At 42.4% G+C, this 20,734-nt stretch overlaps 2 protein-coding genes across 2 annotated transcripts; both read right to left on the reverse strand.

Annotated features, from left to right (window-relative positions):
- Positions 1-100: 100 nt before the first annotated feature.
- CUNH11orf42 (chromosome unknown C11orf42 homolog) lies at positions 101-5,693 on the reverse strand. The gene is made up of 3 exons (XM_033207935.1): positions 5,554-5,693; positions 583-1,381; positions 101-321 (listed from the first exon to the last, which is right to left on the reverse strand). The coding sequence occupies exons 1-3, from the start codon at positions 5,623-5,625 to the stop codon at positions 191-193; spliced, it is 1,002 nt and encodes a 333-aa protein (XP_033063826.1). The 5' UTR covers positions 5,626-5,693; the 3' UTR covers positions 101-190.
- Positions 5,694-11,130: 5,437 nt separating this feature from the next.
- On the reverse strand, positions 11,131-12,250 carry LOC117081063 (olfactory receptor 52W1). The gene is given in 3 exon segments (XM_033206659.1): positions 11,131-11,360; positions 11,363-11,725; positions 11,728-12,250. Coding segments are annotated over 3 exon segments (1,032 nt in total). The 5' UTR covers positions 12,167-12,250.
- Positions 12,251-20,734: the final 8,484 nt, after the last annotated feature.

Genomic DNA, 20,734 nt, shown 5'->3' on the forward strand with positions numbered 1-20,734 from the left:
TGCCAAGGTTTCAAGGTACCCCTTATGCCCTTAGAGGGTGAAGGGACTCTTCCCTCTTCTCTGGATCCCAGAAGGAATAAGCAACATGGGCCCAGGATGGTTTGGGGGAGCAGCAGCTGATGTTTATTAGAGACCAGTACCCCTATGCCAGATCTTGGGGGCTTTGCCCCCAGAATCTTTTGCTTCAGCTTCAGTCGTCGCTGTCGAACTCCGAGGATAGACCCTGCAGCAGGGGCAGGGACATGGAGTGCCCGTCGGGGTCCCTGGGGCCCCCACCCTGGGCTCCTGGTGGAGGGCTGTGGGGACTGAAGAGCCAGTTCTCTGCCAGGGTTGGGGATAGTCACAGCTTGACTTATAGCTGGCCTTTTTCCTCCCTAGCTTTTCCCTCTGGTCCTCTGTGCCATCCCAATCCCCTTACCAGGGCCTTCTCATTCCATCTCACCCTCCCTGGGCTCCCTCATTCCATCTCTTTCACCAGAGCCCTGTGCTGAGTAATGGATTCCCCACATACTTAATTCTCATGCCTTCTCCCTCCTTCCCTTTGTCCCTCCCATCCATCTCATCATTTCCCCCTAGCAGTACCTGACAGTATCTGGGTCCCCCTTCGGAAGGGGTTTCGGCCCTTGTTGGAGAATCTGGTGGGTTTGCCCTCTGGCCCTTCCTGGGGAGGTGGTGTAGGCAGAGCTGGGACAGGTGGGGGCACATCAGCAGCTTCAGGTGTATCAGCAGGTGCTGATGTGGGGGCCAGAGGTGGCATGATGCTGAGGTTGGGTCTGACCCAGTTGGCCCCATGGAGCAATGGGTCATTAGTCAGAGGCTTCTGTGGTCCCAGCACGCCCTTGGACTGCAGTGAAAACTTGAGGCAGGAGAAGGCAACAGGTAATGACCGATGTAGCCGGAGGAGCTGGGGCTCATGGGCTGTAGGCATCAGCCCCAGCTGCAGCCAGGAACAAGAGAAGACCTGGTAGATGACATAGATGCTGTGGGTGCTTCGGAGCCAGGAAAGAGTCTGCTGTAGGCTCACCTGGCCTGGTGGCAGCAACAGGAAGGCAACCTTCTTGCGCAGGCCACCCATATGTAGGCGGATCTTGCATGGCTGCCCATCCAACATTCGCATCTCTTCATAGGCTATCTCTGCTTGGCCATTTGGTGAGTATTCCCGAGTGCAGTGGGCGAAGGCACCCTCAGATCCTGCCTGCTCCAGGAGGCTTGGTAGTGGCCCCACTGGTTTCAGTGCCCTCCGACCCTGCCGACCTGGCAAAGCCAGGCGGGTATGGGCTGGGCGGGACTGTTTTACCAGCACACCCAGTAGGTCATAGCAGGCTGCATCTGACAGGAAAGGTACTGCTACTGCATTGGGCCCAAAGTGCTCCTCGATGACCTGCAGGTGGCCAGTTTATAGGTCAGGGACTTAGGGTCAGAAGGTAACTGGTTGCCTACTTTAAATTGACCCCGAGTGTTCACTGTTCAGTTACATCTCTATAGTGTTCAGATTTATGCTTTCTGCTTATCTCCCAGCTCTCCTGCAGCAAAACCTTGAATGTCTACATGTCAAACTATCTAGGTAATGGGAAAACATAAAAGAATGAGACTTTGTCTTTGACCTGATATAGTTTAGTCTAATGGAGAAGACAAAAATGTAAACAGCTATGTAAAATATTAGTAGAAAGCAAGATGTGAAGGAGACAAGAAGTGATTGAACAGTCTTTACTTTTCATAGAAAGAGGATCAAGGAAGGTTTCTAGATGGTGATACTTGAGTTTTGAAGGAATTATCTAGGTAGGAGAATGGTCAATTCAGGCATAAGAGTCAGCCAGTGAAAAAACTTGAATTTACAAACCAAGGGGGGCACATTTAGGAACACATAATTTTATAATGCTTGTATGTATGGTATGAAGATGGAAAGGCATACAGGAACTAGATTATGAAAGGCTTGTGTGTGTGTCAAGTGAATTGCCCTGAAGGCAGTGGGAAGCTGCTTGAAGGGCTCTGGGTAGGAGGAACAGGATCAGATAGGTATTTTTGAAAGCTATTTTTTTTTTTTTTTGAATTGAGTCTCCTTTGTCGCCTAGGCTGGAGTGCAGTGGTACGATCTTGGCTCACTGAAACCTCTGCCTCCTGGGCTCAAGTGATTGTCCTGGCTCAGCCTCCTGAGTAGTTGGAACTACAGGCACCCACCACCACACCTGGCTTATTTTTTGTATTTTTAGTAGTGATTAGGTTTCACTCTGTTGCCCAGGCTGGTTTTGAACTCCTGAGCTCAGGCAGTCCACCTGCCTCGGCCTCCCAAAGTGTTGAGATTACAGGTGTGAGCTACCGCGCCTGACCAGAAAGCTAATTTTTAATAGGAAGGCATAAAATAAGGGCAATAGATGAGCTAAGAGTATAGCAATACTCCAGGCAAGGCATGATAAGGTCCTGAACTAAAATAGAGGGGGAAGATACTAGAGATATTTAGGTTATAGAATTAGTAGAACTTGGTCACTTAGAAGATATGGAAGAAAGAATCCTCGGCGGTGCACGCTGGCTCATGCCTATAATCCCAGCACTTTGGGAGGCCGAGACAGGTGGATCACCTGAGGTCAGGAGTTGGAGATCATTCTGACCAACATGGTGAAACCCTGTTCCTACTAAAAATAGAAAAATTAGCCGGGCATGGTGGCACACACCTGTAATCCCAGCTACTTGTGATACTGAGGCAGAAGAATTGCTTGAACCTGGGAGGCGGAGGTTGCAATGAGCCGAGATGGCACCGCTGCACTCAACAGAGTCTCAAGCAAAAAAAAAAAAAAAAAAAAAAAAGAATCTTCAAGGATTCTTAGGTGACTGGTTATATGGGTGATGTCTTTAATCAATAGTAGGTTACACAGAAATAGATTCGGAATGTCCATTCTTATACCATGTCTGTTACCTCATAGTATATACCTTATACCCTAGCTGCAAGGGGTAGTTTTTATAGGGAATTTGAGGCCTCATATTTATAATGTTAGTTACAGTATGCTTTCAGGGATTTTAATTAGTGTGTGTGTGTGTGCGTGTTTTGTTGTTGTTTGTTTTGTCATGGCCTTTTTGGAGTTGGTAACCCTGGAAAGTTTATTTTTCATGACTAACTGGGAAACATAAGAGCCTGTCTAGTAATTGTACTTAAGTATGGTTTCAACCCATTCAGGATTTTGTGGCTGACGTTTCTGGTTCTCTGCTCTACTAGGGAGCAAGGGCACACAGAGTTTCCTCTTAGGGCATCTCTTATATTTGAGCCCAGTGCTTACAGTGCTGTACTCTACTCCCTACCTCCAGGCCCAAATTCCACATGGCTATGCCCCTACTGATGGCATTGCCCTCTTTGTTGGCCTTCTGGTAGAATTCACCAGTGACTCCTTAAGGCTGATCTACTTTTTGCTACAAAGCTGTTTTGGAAGTGCTGCCTCCTAACATAAGAGGCTAACTATGGAGTTGCCTCTGTACCTTGGATAAGCTGAGGTAGCTTGTAGACTACTGTCTTGTCACTTGGCCAAAGGAAGAACTGATGTTCTTTTGTGGTCTGCATAGGAGGGTTTCCCATTATTCCTTCTCCTTTGCTTCACTGGAACGCTTCCTCTTGGGTGGGGCTCTGAGAAGGACCAGTGAGGTTTCCAGGGGAGAGAGCAGAACACTGGTGGGTTGACATTTTTGGATGCAATGCTTTGCACCATGACCATGAAATCAGACGCACCAAGCATGACATCCGAATCTCACCCTAACTGCTCCTTTGGTGTCAAGGATCTTGCACAAGTAAGACAAATGGGAGTGTCTGTCGAAGAGGCCCCTCTGACAGGAGTGTGACATTTAAAATACCTGGTGCTTATTATCCAATTTTCTGCTAAAAGGGTGACTCTCTGGTTTAGCTGGAGGCTCTTTATTCCCCATATGCTCTTCCTATATGCTGACAGGCATTAAGTTGCCTAATTCTAACTCTCCCTGACCTTGACAGCTCCAGTGGTTATCCTAAAATAGGAAAAATAAGGAGCTCGGTTCTTTGTTAGGGAGATTGTGTTCTTGGTAGAATCACTATTTAAGACTACTATTTGCTCCTACAGAACTTTTGCTTCTGGATAGAAATTATTGGACCTTAGGCCCACAAATTTAGGTTTTCCAGGGGCATCCCAGGAAAGTGATGGTGAAATATTGTTTTCCTAGATGTCCCTTGGTTCCATCGAATTCTGAATGTAGAGTTCTTGAGCCACATTCTGTTTAGCCAAATGTTTTGCCATATGTTCAGTAAACTGTCAGTGGTTTTGGACACAGGAAACCAGGTCACTTAAAGGTGACCTAATCCTTGAATTTGCCCCATAATGCCAGTGATTTATCCTGCATATCTCTACTCCGATTTTCCTGACCATTTTCAGTTTAAATAGGATAATGAGTTTTTCTGATACTCAGAGATGGCATAGCTTTCTAATAGTGAGAGACTCTGTTTATTTTCAGTCTAATTCTGCTTGATCTAGTCCAGGACCAGCCTTCTACACTGCTGAAACTAGTTGCTCTAATACTTGGGAAGACCTTGAGTTCTCCTGGTTTTGCTTCCTGGGAAGCTGGACTTTGTGGTAAGCAGCTACCCTATTTGGAATGGAAGCAGCATGCCATTAAATCTTTGAGTGTGGTAGGCACTGCTTTAAGACTTTTTTTTTTTCTAAGCCTGGTAGGCTGACTTCTATGAATGTTATAAATTCACCTTCCTTCAAATCACATAGTCAGAATCTGATTCTAGATTATCTGATCTGAAATTTCCTGCCATCCAGCCTGCAACTGAAAAGTGATTTGGTAGGATTTGTTGGATACTTGCAACCCAGATACAGCTGAGATTGTCCTGCTCCTTAAAATATAAAAATCTGCCTCGAAATCCAAATTTCTTATTTTGTGGAAGTTAAGGTGGAGGAGATCTGTGAAAGAGTTTCAGATAAAGTTCAGATTCTATAGGAAGCTGGTTCTATAGGAAGTCCAGGTTCTAAGATTAGCCCTTATATCTCTTTGGCTTTATTTTTACTACTGCTTCTTTGAACTCTGCTCTAGAAGATTATTAGGAGTTCTCAAATATGAATTATTCTTTTTTCTTTCCTTGTTTTTACAAATGCTCTACATTTAATTACTATTAAATTATTATATACTCACCACCCCCCTGCTCATTAATTCAGATATTTATTAAGTACCTTTTATTTGTCAGGTTCTCCTCTCCCTCTTTGTGTGAATAACTCCTGCTTGCCTAGCTAGAATGTCACTCTTTCCAGGAAGCCTTCCTGATCTCCTGTCTCACCCCTGACTTAGCATGTCTCCTCTTTGCTCATAATTCCCTATACACTGCTTTTCAGTGAACCTTTTTACTGTTTTTGCAGTTGTCATTAAATGGGGGCAGTTCATGCCAATAACTTTACTGCAGTGCCCGGCACATATGGAAGCACTGAGTAAATGTTGGTTATTATTGTCTTCAGACTTCCCACCCCTTCCTACTCACAAGCTGCTCAGACCCATGCAGGTCACACTTTGTTACTTCCTCTTTAGCCTCCTTACTTTACCTACCTTATCCTTGATGAGGGTCCAGGTGGCATCAGCTTCATCCAATGTCAGCAGGTGGGGGGTACCCACCAACATGGTGGGGTATGAGAGGGATTGGGCAGGGCAGTGGCTGCTGCAGGAACCCCCGGTGGCCCAGGGAGGTGAGACCTGAGGTCTTGGGCCCTAAGCCATTGCATGACATCATAGAGGTCCTGCTAGATAATTGTGCCTTGGATAGGGGGATGACAGTGACTTTCCTAGCTTCACTGCAGCGTGTAATTCATGCTCTTGAGTCACTTATCCATCCTCCTGAATTAGGGAAAGAAAATGCAGGTATCTGTTAGGGTGTGTTTGTATATGTGTATGTGTGTGTGTAGTTCTTGGTCTGAGTTCTTTAAGGAAACAGGATCAGGTCTCTCCTCCCTTCAGTAGCATCTCTAAAGCAATTTACTATCTTAGCTGCAGATGCTTCTCTATGAGGTTGGATTGGGGTCCTAAAGGACATGGGAGAAATACAATCATGAGCCACATAACAATGTTTTGGAAAATGATATGTGACTGACAGTGGTCTGACACTATAAGAGTATATTGTCGTGTTTTTACTTTACTTTTTCTATGTTTAGGTATGTTTTGATACACAAATACCATTGTGTTACAATTTCTTATGGTATTCACTACAGTAACATGTTGTACAGATTTGTAACCCAAGAGCAATTGGCTATACCTTACAGCCTAGAGCCTAGGTGTGTAGTAGGCTATACAATCTAGGTTTGTGTAAGCACACTCTGTGATGTTTGTGCAATGATAAAATTGTGTAAGGATGCATTTCTCAGAACATACCCTGTTGTTAAGCAATGCATGACTGTCTAGATTAGGACTTAGAACCAAGCAGTGGTTCCCAACCTTGGCTGCACTTTGGAATTGCCTGTGAGCTTAAAAATTACTGGTGCCTGGATCAATTACTGGTGCCAGAGATTTTGATTTAATTGGTCTGGGGTGTGCCTGGGCATCACAATTTCTAAAAGCTCTTCAGGCAATTTTAATGCATAACTTAGGTTGAAAACCATTATTAATGGGTGGGTTACAATTGCAATGAAAACCAGGAAAATGTGTAGGAGGTTGCTGTGCTGAGCAGTGTGACAATGTGGAGGGTAAGAATATACTTGGGATAATGTTGCCTTAGTAACGAGAGAATCTTCAGGAAGCCAGAATTACGCAGGTAAATTTGAGGAAAAATTTCTGCGTGCTCCACTCCATGTCCTAGTCTGATTTGTGCCTAGTAGCTAGATAAGAGCTGGAATATTAGCTATATGCTATCTCCTTTGCATCTTTGTCCAGAGATCTCAACTGTGTTTTGCTGAAGAAGAACCATTCTAGAGAGCCTTTCCTGTAGTTACTTTTCTACTCCATACCTTATCTGTTCAAGGAGTCCTTTCTCTGAGTCCTTCTGGAGAGTCTCCTTTGTGCCCAGGAAGACCTCTTTTGTGTAGGTGGTATCCTCGCCTAGCCCAGCCCTGCATAGCTCTGTAGAGCAGTCCCACAAAGTTGGCTGTCATCTGAGCTGGCTGAGGTGGTATGAGTAGGGGCATAGGCAAAGGTCCTGCAGTGGTGGGAAAGAGCATTAGGAAAATTTTCCTAAAGGAGATGTAACTGGCCTCGGGAGGGCAGGTCTCCTTAGATAGAGCTATGGATATGGGTGCTGGGTTTTTGAGCAAAGGTTTTACAGTGGGTGTGGTCCTATTTTCCAAGAGAGGAATTAATATCAAATATTTCAAGGAGAGGAATTATACCAAATATTAATGTTGAGTTCTTTTGTGCTAGGGGCTGTGCCAAATACTTTGAATTCATTATATTAGTTAATTCATTTGGTATCCTCTTGAAGTAGTTACTACTATTATCTCATTTTACAAGTAAAGAAACAGGCTCAGAGAGGTTAAATACTTATTTCAAAGCATATGATGAGTTTATAGAGGATCTAGGATTCAGGTAAAAGTCTGCTGGACTGAATCTTTAACCAACACATTCCATTGGCTCACTTTAGTGTGTGGTGGGAGGAGTGAGTGCCAGATGGAAAGTACTAAGTGGTTTAGTGAAAAGGAAATGGGCAGGATAAGAGAGGAGCCACGATGAGCCAAATCAGAAACCCCGTTTCTTGTTAAGACAAGTGAAACCGAATCCCTTCCTTCTAATGTCCCTTTAGCACATTTTGATTATGGTTGACAAAAAGGTCACCTGGTGTAGTATAGCTGCACCTCTGTTCTCTCCAGGAAAGAATTCTGAGTGAGGCAGGTGGAGATAGAGCAAGAGAGAGACATACACAAGGACAAGAGACATAGATATGGGATAAAACTGACAAGTGGTGCAAGGAGACAGAGATGTAGCAGTACAGAGACAGTGAGAGTGACTGATAGAGAATGGTGTACATCCAGATCCCGAGGGGATTCCAGAATGAGAAGAGGAGGAATGAGATTGGTGCAGGGATGGTAGACTGTGGTGACTTTACCACGGTGCAGTCTGCGTATAACAAAATTGCCCTTGTACCCTTTGAATTTATACAAAAAAAAAAAAAAAAGGACGAGGAGGATCTCTTTAGGACTTTTGGGAGAGGGGCTCAGAGGGGAAATTGGGACTGAAAACTTTTGTCTGATTACTCCTCAGTCAGAAGCCCATACATTCTTCTGCTGCCTGATTATCATGATTCCCTACGATCCCTAAATTCCCTACTGATTTACCCCAACACTTAAGTAAGTCGGTCTTTCCTTTTGACTCAGAAAGACTGAGACTAAAAGTTGCTGAAGGAAAAACGATGGCAACTGGGTCCTGGATGGAGATGGTGAGCCTAAGGGCTGGGCTCTTTGGGCCATGTCCTGCTCGTAGGATTTGCCTCTGGTGTGGTGTGAGAGACAGAGCATCTGCAGGGTATCTGGGGGTGATCTGAATGGAGAGCATGAGGGTAACAAACAGATGGATCTTTTTATCCAGAGAACATGAGGTTCTCATTATGAACCTGTAGGGCAGTATAGAATAGTATTGGCAGCAAAGACTTTAGAGTGATAAAGAGCCCTAACAAGTCTCTTCATGTCTCTCAGACTTCAAGGATAATCACACAGACCCCTCATACCTTATTTGAAACTTTTAGGGACAGATATTTTGGAATTCAGTTTTTTTCAGATTATAGAAAAGGAATATTTTATATCTATCTATCTATCTATCTATCTATCTATCTATCTATCTATCTATCATGTATTAAGGAATACCCCAGTGGGATTCAGAACACTGCCCTATAGTCAAACACATCAACACTTCTGAAGTTAGATGTATGAATATTCACACTAAATAAGATAAATAAAGATTATAAATAGGATCATGATGGTTGAGGTGTCAGGTTTTGGGCCAAAGTTATAAAAAACATTGTTTCTTTCTTCAGAGTTTTTTTTTTAAATTTTGGAATTATGGATGAGGGATTGTGGGCTTATAATTAATTCTCAGGTTGTCATGAGGAATGAGAGTGTGGTAAAGCTCTTGAAACTATCATATGGCAGGTATGTATGCAATCTCAATTTGGAACAAGATACAAATGTCCAAGGGAGTGGATTTTTAGCTTGAAGGAAGGAAGTTGCTACAATGGACAACGTACAGCTCTGTAACCAGCTACCTTGAAAAGTTGTGCACAACCAGGGGTTGAAGGTGCCTTAGAAGAGAGTCTTCATTGGTGGGAGGGTGACAGAATTCATTGTTTATGAATGTTGGCTGCAGATGATTTCCCTTTCATGTATCAGAGGGGAAAGGCAAAAAATGGTATACCTGTATATATGTGAGATACAGGATTATCACACATTTATTTATAATCAATAAATATCTTACTATATATATGCTTGTTCACATGTCAATTATTTTCTTAGGATAGATTTATTAAGGGGGAACTTATTTATTTATGAGACAGGGTCTCACTGTCACCAGGCTGGAGTGCAGTGGTGTGATCACAGCTCACTGCAATAAAGGGGAATTTAGAGTAAGAGAAGGGTATGAACATCTTCAAGACTTATGACTCATTAGGATTAGAATTGTGTTGCAGTTATCTGCAAAATCATTGCTTGGAGGCTGTTTAAACTCAGAACCTCATGAAAAAAATTAGTCTTGAGAATGAATGAGCCCACACTTAGGGTGACTGTAGATTTCCTCTGTATCTACTTGTGTGCAGTGTGATGATGCCTCTGAAAATCATACAGAGCTTCTGGACTCTTTAGTCCTTGTTATTGATGACCTGGTAGGACCCAGTGTGGCACCAGAGATGGCATCATCTGCTTTTTCTGATCTGCAGCCACCTAATCTGTGTGGTGGTCCGTGGTCCAGCTTGGTCCAGCTATCTGTGCTGAGTGGACTGGGTTGCTCCTGGCTTCAAGTTTTCGTGTCTAACTCCAATACCTATGGTTATGATAGTTTTCCTGGAGAGCTTGGGTTTGCATTTGCAGTCTGCAGCTTTTTCTGATCTCATAACGGTGACACCCTGCCATATTATACTTATTATATTATACTTATTCTGAACTCCATGATGGTATTAAAGACCTTTTGTTATGTAATGTCCCTTCCAGTGTGGTGTCTTAGCTGAAAATGAATCACCTGTTGGGCAACACCACCACACTTCCTGTTCTTGCTCTGGCAGGTACAGAAGTGCGAAATGTTTCATTTATCATATTGCACTAACATCATGTGCTTCTAATTATGTTGGCGAAGACAAATGGGGGTGCCGATGGGGATTTTATTTGGGGATTGTACCTTCTTGTTGAGGGTGCACAAAAGGGCAGATTGACAAGAAACCATAGTAATTCAGCCTCAGGCAATCAGATGATGTGGCTGCAGTGATTTTCTGGGATATCAACATTTCTTTCAGTGTACCCCTGACCTCTGAAGCTGCAGTCAAAGGGGAAGAAGTTCTAGCTGTTAATTTTGGGGGCTTTGGTGGGAGTTGGGGGAAGGAAGAATAGTAATTACAGATGAGACCAAAAGAGGATTCTTTGAATTTGAAGTGGCCAAGTTGGTACCACAGGGCACATTATTTAGATTATCAGAAGGTGGGAGATTAGCCTGTATAATAACTCGTTTTCCTGAGGGCAGTCTGAAAACAGAATCTGGCTCCAGGAGTAGAGAGGGCTGTGATTTCAGACAGGTACCCAAGCACTTGACTCCAGGGACGGCGCCACCCTCTGCGGCAGTGCCAAGCACGTCCATCAAGTTTGAGATCTATAGAGGAGCTTTTGTGTGGGAGCATGGGAAGACTTAGACTGAAATAATGGAGGTGGGGAGCAGGAAAGGGAGTTAAGTTAGATCTTGTTTATTATGATCCTTCACTAATTTTTCCTGCATGGTAGTGTAGCTCCCTGACCTCTACCTCCTGCCTCCTCCCAAGCAGAATACATGTTTAAGTCAAAGTTTACAGATGCCAGTGTTGCACGTAGTAGGGACTCCACAGCAATTACCTGTTAAATGATGGTAACAGTCATATGCAGACAGTGGGATGAAGATAACATAATTCACAGCCCCAGACTCCCCTCCAAGTGTCCCTTCACCTCCACTCTTAGGCTCCATTGTTACTACTGGACATTACAACGGGCTTTTTCTGAATGTGAAGGTGTCCAGGAGTTGGTTCCTGATCTGCTTGGTGTGGGCCCCGTAGAGGGGGAGGTTGAGGGCAGGTGGCAGCAGCAAGTAGATGTTGGAGAGAAGGATGTGCACAGGCTTTGGGACAGTGTGATGAGCAAAGCGGTGTGTGGGGTAGGAGAAGAGACCAGGTATGTAGAAGGCCAGAATGACACAGATGTGAGAACTACATCCTGGGTAGGCAGCTGCAGCACAGCATGGGCAATGAGTCCATAGGAGCCAGTGATACCCAGAATATCCATACTTGAGATGGCCAGTGAAAGTGCCAGACCATATAAATTGTTGACCCGTGTGTTACCCACCGCCAGTTCTACCACCGCCATGTGTGCACAATAGGTATGGCCTATGGTCTTGGCTTGGAAGTGCTCAAACTTTGCCACCAGCAGTGGGAAAGGTACAACAATAGCCACAGCTTTCAGTGCCAGTGCCAACGCTGCATAACCCACATGGGCTTTGGTGACCAGGACAGGGTAGTGCAGTGGACGCCCTATTGCCACAGCATGATCACCAGCCATGGCCAAAAGCACACCTGATTCAGTGCATGTACAAAGAACATCTGGACCAGGCACACAGCATATGGCACAGATCGGGGCCCAAGCCACAGCACAGCCAGCAACCCTGGGGCTATAGATGTGGCTAAGCCCAGGTCTGTGGCTGCCGGCATGGCCAAGAGTAGAAACATGGGCTGGTGCAGTGTGGAGTCTATCCACACCACTGCCAACAGTGCTCCATTGCCCAGCAGGGCCAGCAGATAAATGGGCCCAAAGACCGGTGTCAGCCAAGTCTGGGCACTTTCTAGCCCTGGAAAGCCAGTCAGTATGAAGAAGGTTGGGCGTAGGAAGGTGGAATTGAGTTGTAGAGTTTCTGCCATTCTGTGGTGGGCACAACTTGAGGGCTCATGGGGGGCATGACTCCTGACAGGAAAGACAAGGGGAGAGATTTTGGGGGTGTCACAGTGGCACAAACCCATCCATGGCATATGTGTAGCAGTAGTGCAGGGCTGGGAGGATCACAGGGTTATAACTTTTGGTTAGTGGGGGTTTGGATGGATAATTAAAGTTGAAATTCTGTCCTTTGCTAGAGGATAAGAGAATCCTTTGCTCCTAAAAGTCGATATGTATTGTAGTGGGAGGAGGGGGTAGTGAGGAAGAGGCTGCCTGCTGCAGTGGCTGGTATAGATAGCCAGAGAGAGCCTTCTAACGATGTCAGCAAAGGGTGGAGCGGAGATGAATACTTTTCTTCCTCAGGGTCCAAATAGAGTCAGTCTCAGTCTCTATGAGGAGAAAGCCAGTGCTGGGGGCAGGGTGGGGAATCAGGCTTCCAGCTGTCCTGTCCCTGCCTGTGTATCCTTGGGCAAGACCTCTGGACCTCAGCTTCTTCAGCTGTATAGAGCTGGTGGGTACAGTGATATTAAGGTTTGCCCAGCTCTGAGCAATTGCCCATTCTCCGCACCCACCATCCTGGAAGAGAGGAGGCAGAGTAGAAAGAAAGGGAGAAACCGTAGTGGGAGGCAGATGGAATCTGGAGTGAATCTGGGAGCTTGGTGTGGCAAGGGAAAACTTGCTAGCTTTTTGGGGTGCAGGGTGCTTATGTTTTGAACTTGATGCTGAACACCAGCTGGAGAGTTGGAGTTGGGGCTGGGGAGCAACAGAGAGATGGCAGTATGAAACAAGACTTTTCTTCTGTTTCCTTTCCTTCTTCACGATACAAAAGTGGGTCCCACTAGAGTCTCATTCCTGGCATGCCAGAGGGAGTGGAGGTGACATAGAGGGAGAAAATGGCACTCAACTCAGTAGCAGCCATCTGAGGAAGAAGCATCTCTGACATTGGAGGAGGCAGGACGAGTAGATTGACTTCTCCCAGGATCTAGCCCACCTAAGAAGCTTAATACATGTTGAATGGATAAATGAATGAGGAAGAAATCGCCAGCAGAAGGCTTGACTGGGAAAGATCTCAAGCACTGTGTGTTGGCAGCTTCTTTTCGTTTTAATCAGTGCCTGTGGGGCTCTTTATGTGGCTGTTCTACCTGCTTCCCTCAGGGCCTTTCTCCCTCCCACCTGTGCCACATTAACTCTTTTTGTATCTCTCTGCTCAGTGCTGATGGGCTGGTGACTCAGGAAGTAGAGTAAGGAGGCAGAAACGGGGGCAAGCCAGGAAAGAGACTATCGGGTGGAAAGATCTGGGAAAGGAACACTTTCTCAGGGAAGTCTTTCCTGGCTCACTGAAGTCCGGGAGAAAATCCGTTGCTTTATTCTTTAATAGCATCTAGCCCAATCTGTTGTAATTTCTTGTCTCTCAATTCCCCACTAGACCAAAAGAGTTGCAGATATTGCTTTTTATTAGCCACAGTGTCTCTACTGCTCACCACAAGTCTGGCATGTAGTTAGCTATGAATAAATATATATTGCTTTTAATTGTGGGACAGACCACTAGTCCAAACAGCTTTTGCTGATGAATAGGGGTTCCTACAGTTTCAGGAGTCTTAGGTATCCACGAAGAAAAAGAGTTATTTACCATTAACCACAAGTCTGTTGAATACAGTTCTTTTTATTATAAGGAGACATATTGTTAAACTCATCACACTATGTAAAGTTATGCAATAAAGACCACAAGACCTATTGGAAAAATGAAGGTAGGAGCACAACAGACAAAAACTTCATCAGTGACACATTTAAGAAAAAGATGGGCTGGGCACAGTGGCTCACACCTGTAATCCCAGCACTTTGGGAGGCCAAGACAGGAGGATCACTTGAGCCCAGGAGTTCTAGACCAGTCCATGCAACACAGTGAGAGCCCATCTCTACAAAAAATTTAAAAAGTAGCCAGCCATGGTGGCATGCACCGGTAGTTCTACCTACTCGAGAGGCTGAGGCAGGAGGATCACTTGTGTCCAGGAGTTCAAGGCTACAGTGAGCTATAATCATGCCATGCACTCCAGCCTGGGTGATAGAGTGAGATCCTGTCTCTAAAAAATAAATAAAATGAAATGAAATTGGACAGAAAGTTGTAATACCAGATGTGAATGGGTGTGGCTCATAACACAAGTGGTGAACTGAAGTAGCTGATCGATGTTTGAGGTATATGCATGTGTGCATGTTGAGCTTTCTTACTCAGTTCAGTTCAGCTGGGTTCAGTTTTCTGTGTTCACCTACTTTCTTGAAAGTGGAGTTACATGCAAGAAAACATGAAATTCACATTATTCTCAGTTCCCTAATACATATGTCAATTGTCTTTGAACAATTTGTATTTCAAAACTAGTATTATAGCAGAACTAGTTGAATCTCTTTTCTGCCTGGCCTTGTGTCATGTGGTGAGGATACAGTGGCAATAACAAGACCATGCTGCTCTCAAGGAGTTCAGAGTCTAATGGACACAGTGATCTAAACAGTTGTTGAAGGGTTGTTAAGGTAATTGCCTTAACTCAAGTCAATACCAGATATGATGGCAGCACAGAGAAAGAAGACTTTCACTCTTCCTGGGGGAGTCAGGGAAATCTCTGAATCACAGTAATAGTTAAAAGTTTTGTGGAGTTTCCTGTGTACATGCACTGCTCTAAGCCCTAACCTCACAACAGTCATTTGAGGTGGGCACAATTCTTTCTTCCATTTTACAAAAGAAACTAAGAGATAGATGTTAACTTGGTCAAGGTCATATAGCTAGTAAGCAGCAGAGTTAGGATACTAACTTAGTCTGGCTCTAGCATACTTGCTCTTAGCCACTACTTCAAAAATTGTTGCTGAGGTTTAGAACATGAGTAGGAATTTTTAGAATAGTTGGAGCAAAATGCACCCATTCCTGCAAGAAGGAGTTCAGGAGATTTTGGGATTGGCAGGTGATCCTAGGATTGCTGAATGGAGAGATGTACAAAGAGCTGTAATTATTTGGTAGTAAATGGTGAGCTGTCACCAATTCAGGGAGGAGAGGAGTACTGAGCAGGTGGGAGTGGTAGGTTAAGAGCCGTGAAGGAGAGGGTTAGGAAAAAGTGTTCTTGGCCTCAAGAGAACACTAATAAAAGTTTTGGCTGTCTTGGACACTTGCTCTTTGTGCAAAGATTGTTCATAAGATAAATTACAGAATCCATAAGCCCAACAAGTCCAAATTTGAAGTCATTAGGTTCTTGGAAATCTACTGTGTTATGTATTTCCCATTCTCCAGTAATCCAAGATACACTGGGAGATATCATTGACTTCGTCTTTAGAAGATTCCTTGGTTAGTCTCCCAAGCTCCAGTTCATACTTACAGAAGCTGTCTAAGCACACCTTGGGAACCAACTGTCTGGTCTTTTCCTGTGACATTGACCATTAGAGGAGGGGATTTGACACCTGTGACCTTGTGGGGGCTATATGCGAGAGCCTACTCCCCAGAGCAGGGTGTCAGCTCTCTGTGAGGAGTTGGGTGGGGTGGGGAGAAGGGAGGCTCTTTGGATTTCTTAGTTGCTGTTAGACTGACATGGATAATAGGATAGGAGGGTTCTGTCTGGAGACTGACTCTGATTTTCTTACATTTTTGGCTAATGCAACTACCACCAACATCTATAGAATAGGGTTCTTAGATAACAGCTGGCTCCATGTGGGCCTGTTCTATTGTTTTCCATTTAAAATGATCCATGAGCAAGAACACATATAAGTAGCTTATCACTTTACATGATAGATTACAGATCGGAAATCTTGGGTTCTCGTGGTGTCATACAGCACTAAATCCTCTTCTAGAAATCTACTAAAGCAAACTCAATTGTCAAATCCCAATTCCTGGGTCAGTATGAGATCCTTTTGTGACTAATGGCACCACAGTAGCCCAGGCTTCCTTCACTCAGTTTTAGGAGAGGTAGAGAGATACTGTAAGATCAGGTTTGCCCTACCTTATGGAGATGTGGAAGGAGTCGTGGAACCACTATGCCCATTCTTTTAGCATTAGTTTTCCTCCTCTACTTCATGCTTCCCAGCCCTTCCATGAGCAGATCCTGAGTATTCCATAAAGCTCTGGACCATTGGGCATCCTCAGTTCCTAGGAGGATAGTAGATGTGCTTGCATTGAGGTTGTAGATTTGAGAAGGGAAATGTTTTCCCTCTCTGTCATAATAGGATCTTCCAGAAGTCAGGTTATGGTAGGGATATGGAATAGATCACATCTAGTTTTTAATTAAATCTCTTTTAATCTTGTCTACTCTCCTTATCCATGTCTCCTTCCTCTGCAATAGGCTCATTCCTTCCTCAACCCAGAATCCAGAGATTCTGGGACTGACACTAACTTTGACCATATATAGAAGTGACTCTATGAATGCCGAGGTCACAGTTGCCATCTTGTTTCCAAGACAAAGCTATACCTGTAAAATTGGGTTAGGACCCTGAAACTCTCTTAACTTAGCAAATCGTTGTATTCCTTCAAGAGATGTTTTTTGACTAAGCCTCTCTGACCAGTAATGGCTGAGGAGAACACTGCTGGGATGGTTTTCCAATGACTCTTAAAAATAGAAGACAAGTAGTTCCCTGTAAGCATTCTCTAGCATTTAGAGGAGGGCTTTTGAAGTGACTCACCTTGTTGAGATTGGGTTGAGGTTATTGCTCAAGAAATTAATTCCTTGATGTTGTTCTCTGAGGTAATAGATAACACTTTTATCTTTTCCCATGATTATCCTCCTCCCTCTGAATTCACATTGCATGGGTGACTCTTACAACCACGAAAAGTATAAATGTCATTCACAGAATTCAGCAATCATTGTTCAGAACTCATTACATATCAAACAAAGTACTGCAGATGGGTAAACAGCCTCTCTTATCATTACATTTGTTATGTTGGTGTCTCCCTACTAAATTCACGTGTTCCAGCCACAACCCCCAAGGTTATGGTATTTGCAGATGAGACCTTCAGGAGGTAATTAGGGTTAGATGAGGTCATGAGGGTGGGACCCTCATGAATGAGATTAGTGTCTTTATAAGAAGGGGAAGAGAGAGACACACTGTGAGGACACAGTGAGAAGACAGCACACTGTAAGCAGTAAGAGAGTCCTCACTAGGAACCTACTCTGTTGGCAGCTTGATCCTGGGCTTGCTGGCCTTCAGAACTGTGAGAAAGAAATGTCTGTTGTTTAAGCCACCCAGTCTATGGTATTTTGTTATGGAAGCCTGAGTCAACTAAACATTCAAACAGCCACTAAGACCTATCTCCTTAAGAGCTGTGTATCTGACTCCTCTCTGTCTCCAATATAATATAACCTATTTTATAGCTCACAACCTTATTGTGGAATACTGCAGCAACCTCATGACTGATCCTCTGGTCTATAATGTGCTCTTTTGTATTTTATTTTTTGTCACACTTTTGAGAAATGACAAACAGATATAAAAGTATAAAGAATAAGAACATGCACATGTATCAATATACCCAGAATTGACAGTTATTAACGCTTTTTCCTACTTGCATCCAATTCCTTTTTAATAAAGACATTAACAATTACAGGTAAAATTGTATCTTTTTAATCCCCTGTAGTGTCTCATTCTCTCACCTGAGAAATAATAATTATCATGAATTCAGAGTGTACTTCAGCTTTTAATGCTTTTGCTGTAATACTTGGTGCTTTTAAGTGTTTACATAAATTATTTACTACTGTATACAGCAAGTTAAGTTTTTGAGTTCTTTTTATGTGAATAAACAGATCTTTATTATCCCTTTGAATTGTTATGTAGTTTTATAGCATATGATTATGCCAAATAGTTATCATTGATAGAGTTCAAATTGTTTCTGGTTATCTTGCTATGTACACTGCTATGGATATCTTTATACATGTCTTTATTTTCACATATGTGAAACCTTCTCTTGAGCATATATCTAGAATTGGAATGGCTAGGTCATAAGGCATGTACATTTTTATCTTTAGCAGATATTATCAAATTACTCTTCAAAATAGTTGTTCTAGTTTGTATTCCCACTAGCAATTTTATGAAAGATCCTGGTTTTTATAGCATCCTTGAAAATACTGTATTATCAGACTCATGTTTTTGTAAATCTAATTTATTTTTATTTTTCTCTGTTTTTTTTTTTTGTTGTTCAGGTACTCAGGTGAATTGAATTAATTAGAAATATTATCTCATTTTAACATTTTTTCATATATTTGTTAGTCATTTAGTATTCCTCTCCCCTGTATTTATTTGTAGAAATTCTCTATGTATTCTAGATGCTAACATTTTGTTTTATGTTGGAAATATCACCTTCCAGTTTGTTGCCTTTTAATTTTATGTATAGTTTCATTTGTCTTACAGAACATTTTAATTTTAGCTGAAAGCACATCAAGGACATGTGGTTTTTCTATATTATTTATTTTTTCTTATCCTCGGTATAAAGACAGTATTATATTTTTTCTTTTTATACTGTGTAGACCTTGACAACACTTAGTATTGCCTCCCAGTTTATGATGTATTGAACACTTACTGTGAGTGAGGCACTGGGCCAGGCACTCTATGCATATCGTCTCACTCAATATAATATCCGTATGAGGTAGACACTATTATTATTTCCATTTTACAGATGAAATAGCTGAGGCATAGGTGGCTTACTTCAGATCACAAAACTTCTAATGTATCTTAATTTGAATTTAGGTCAGTGTGAGTTCAAAACAAGTTTTCTTAATGATTATGTAGCATCAGGGTTATATGAGCTTCATAAAACTAAATCAGGTTGTTTTTCACCTTTTTCTCATGGATAATTTCATTTCTCCTCAGTCTGCATTTCCCCCTCCCTTCCCTAGACAATGCACCCTTTAGGGTTGAAGGAGCAGCCACATTGCTTTGCCTACAATCTGCAGGGAAATAAGACGGCTTTTCTCCTGACCGCTGACTTTATTTGAATATTCTTGCATCCACCCAAATAATTATCTTCTTTATCTTTTCCATTATAGCTTTTTGTCCATGATACAGCTAAGACTTTCTGCCTCCCCTCTGTAGTTGCTAATGTGAATTCTATATCATACAAACCTGCCTGCCAAAGGTCTGCAACTGTGATTTCCAGCTTACCTAGAGAGTCAGTGAAATGTTCTGTAATTTCCTGGCCAGCATCCTTTTTCTCCTCTCACTTCTCTTGTGTACTCACAGCAATGTAAGCCACTCTATAGACGTTCTTGTACTCCAAGTGTGTCACTGGCCAGGGCTGAGAATTTATTGTAAATGTCAGTTTTGTCCATTTTCACATTACTTAAGTCTGCAATGTGTCACTGCCACTTCCCGTATTGGCCACCCACCTTTGTGTATGTGTTCCTAGCCCATCCTTCTTCAATTTTGTGTGGAGAAGGTAATATTATAGAGTTTTTTTGTAGTCTATGGAGCCTGAATATGGACTCCATAGACTCTTTAGTTCTGGCCAACATGTCATTACAGAGTTTTCTTCTTCATTTTGATGCTTGTTTCTTGTGCTTCATCTGTTGTCATCAAACCTCTCAACTCTTTTCTTTCCTTGGGCCCTCACCACAACATCCTTGAAGAACTTCATTTGCCTCATTTTGCAAATTTTGTTAAATTTGACCATCACTGTGCTAAACTCATCCTACAGTCATATTCATGCCATTCATATTTTTTGCTTTTCATCTTATTAGGTTGTTTGCTTTTTTCCAAATCATTTAAATATGTTTAAAAGTATTATTTGTTGTCTATGAAAATACAAATTTTACAAGTATTTACTACAACCAAAATATAAAGATATGTAAAGAAAATTTTAATAATCTCTTCATCCTGTCCTCCTCTTTCCAACCTCTCCTCTACTACTAAGGTAATTTTTGTTAACATCTTCTTATGCATCTTTTCACACCTTTCTCCATGCTCATCTGTACTTATACAAACATAAATATTTTTATTTTTTAATTTTTTTATTTTTATAATTTTGGAATCAAATAATATATATTTTCCATAATTTCCTTTTAGTCATTCAATAAATAATGCGCACCTACTTTATACTGAGTACTACACTTAAATATTTAACAATAACATATTGCAAACATGCTTTAGGTCAATAGATACAGCTGTTCTTTTTAAATACAGTTATGTGTTGTTTAGTGATGTGGATATGTTCTAAGAAATGCATCATTAGGTGATTTAGCTGTTTTCTGAACATCATAGAGTGTACTTACATAAATCTAGGTGATATAGCCTACTACACACCTAGGCTATAGGGTATAGCCTATTGCTCCAAAGGTACACACCAGTATAGCATGTTACTGTTCTTTTTTTTTTTTTTAGTTAAATGCAATAGACTGTTTTCTTTATTTACTACTTTTTTAGTGAATGTACATTGATCAAAAATTATTAGGTTTCCTACTAATTTATCCAGTCTGGCTCCTGTAAATTTCCATGTTAGACTATATTAGATATATTTACTTTATGTTAAACCCTGAAAGTAGGCTTTCCTTATGCTTGGAAGCTAATTTCTTTTTTTAATTTTTATTTTATTATTATTATTATACTTTAAGTTCTAGGGTACATATGCACAACAGTGACAGACTGGATTAAGAAAATGTGGCACATATACACCATGGAATACTATGCAGCCATAAAAAAGGATGAGTTTG

The sequence above is a fragment of the Trachypithecus francoisi genome, unplaced genomic scaffold, assembly GCF_009764315.1.
Source record: "Trachypithecus francoisi isolate TF-2019V2 unplaced genomic scaffold, Tfra_2.0 Lachesis_group8, whole genome shotgun sequence".
Classification (NCBI taxonomy): Eukaryota; Metazoa; Chordata; class Mammalia; order Primates; family Cercopithecidae; genus Trachypithecus; species Trachypithecus francoisi.

Excerpts from the sequence above, each read along its gene's own strand:
- CUNH11orf42 (XM_033207935.1), bottom strand. The coding sequence starts at position 5,625 with ATGTTGGTGGGTACCCCCCACCTGCTGACATTGGATGAAGCTGATGCC. Across the intron at positions 1,382-5,553 it reads GGACCCTCATCAAGGATAAG|GTCATCGAGGAGCACTTTGG; the intron begins GTAGGTAAAGTA and ends GGCCACCTGCAG. Across the intron at positions 322-582 it reads GGGGACCCAGATACTGTCAG|AGAACTGGCTCTTCAGTCCC; the intron begins GTACTGCTAGGG and ends CAACCCTGGCAG.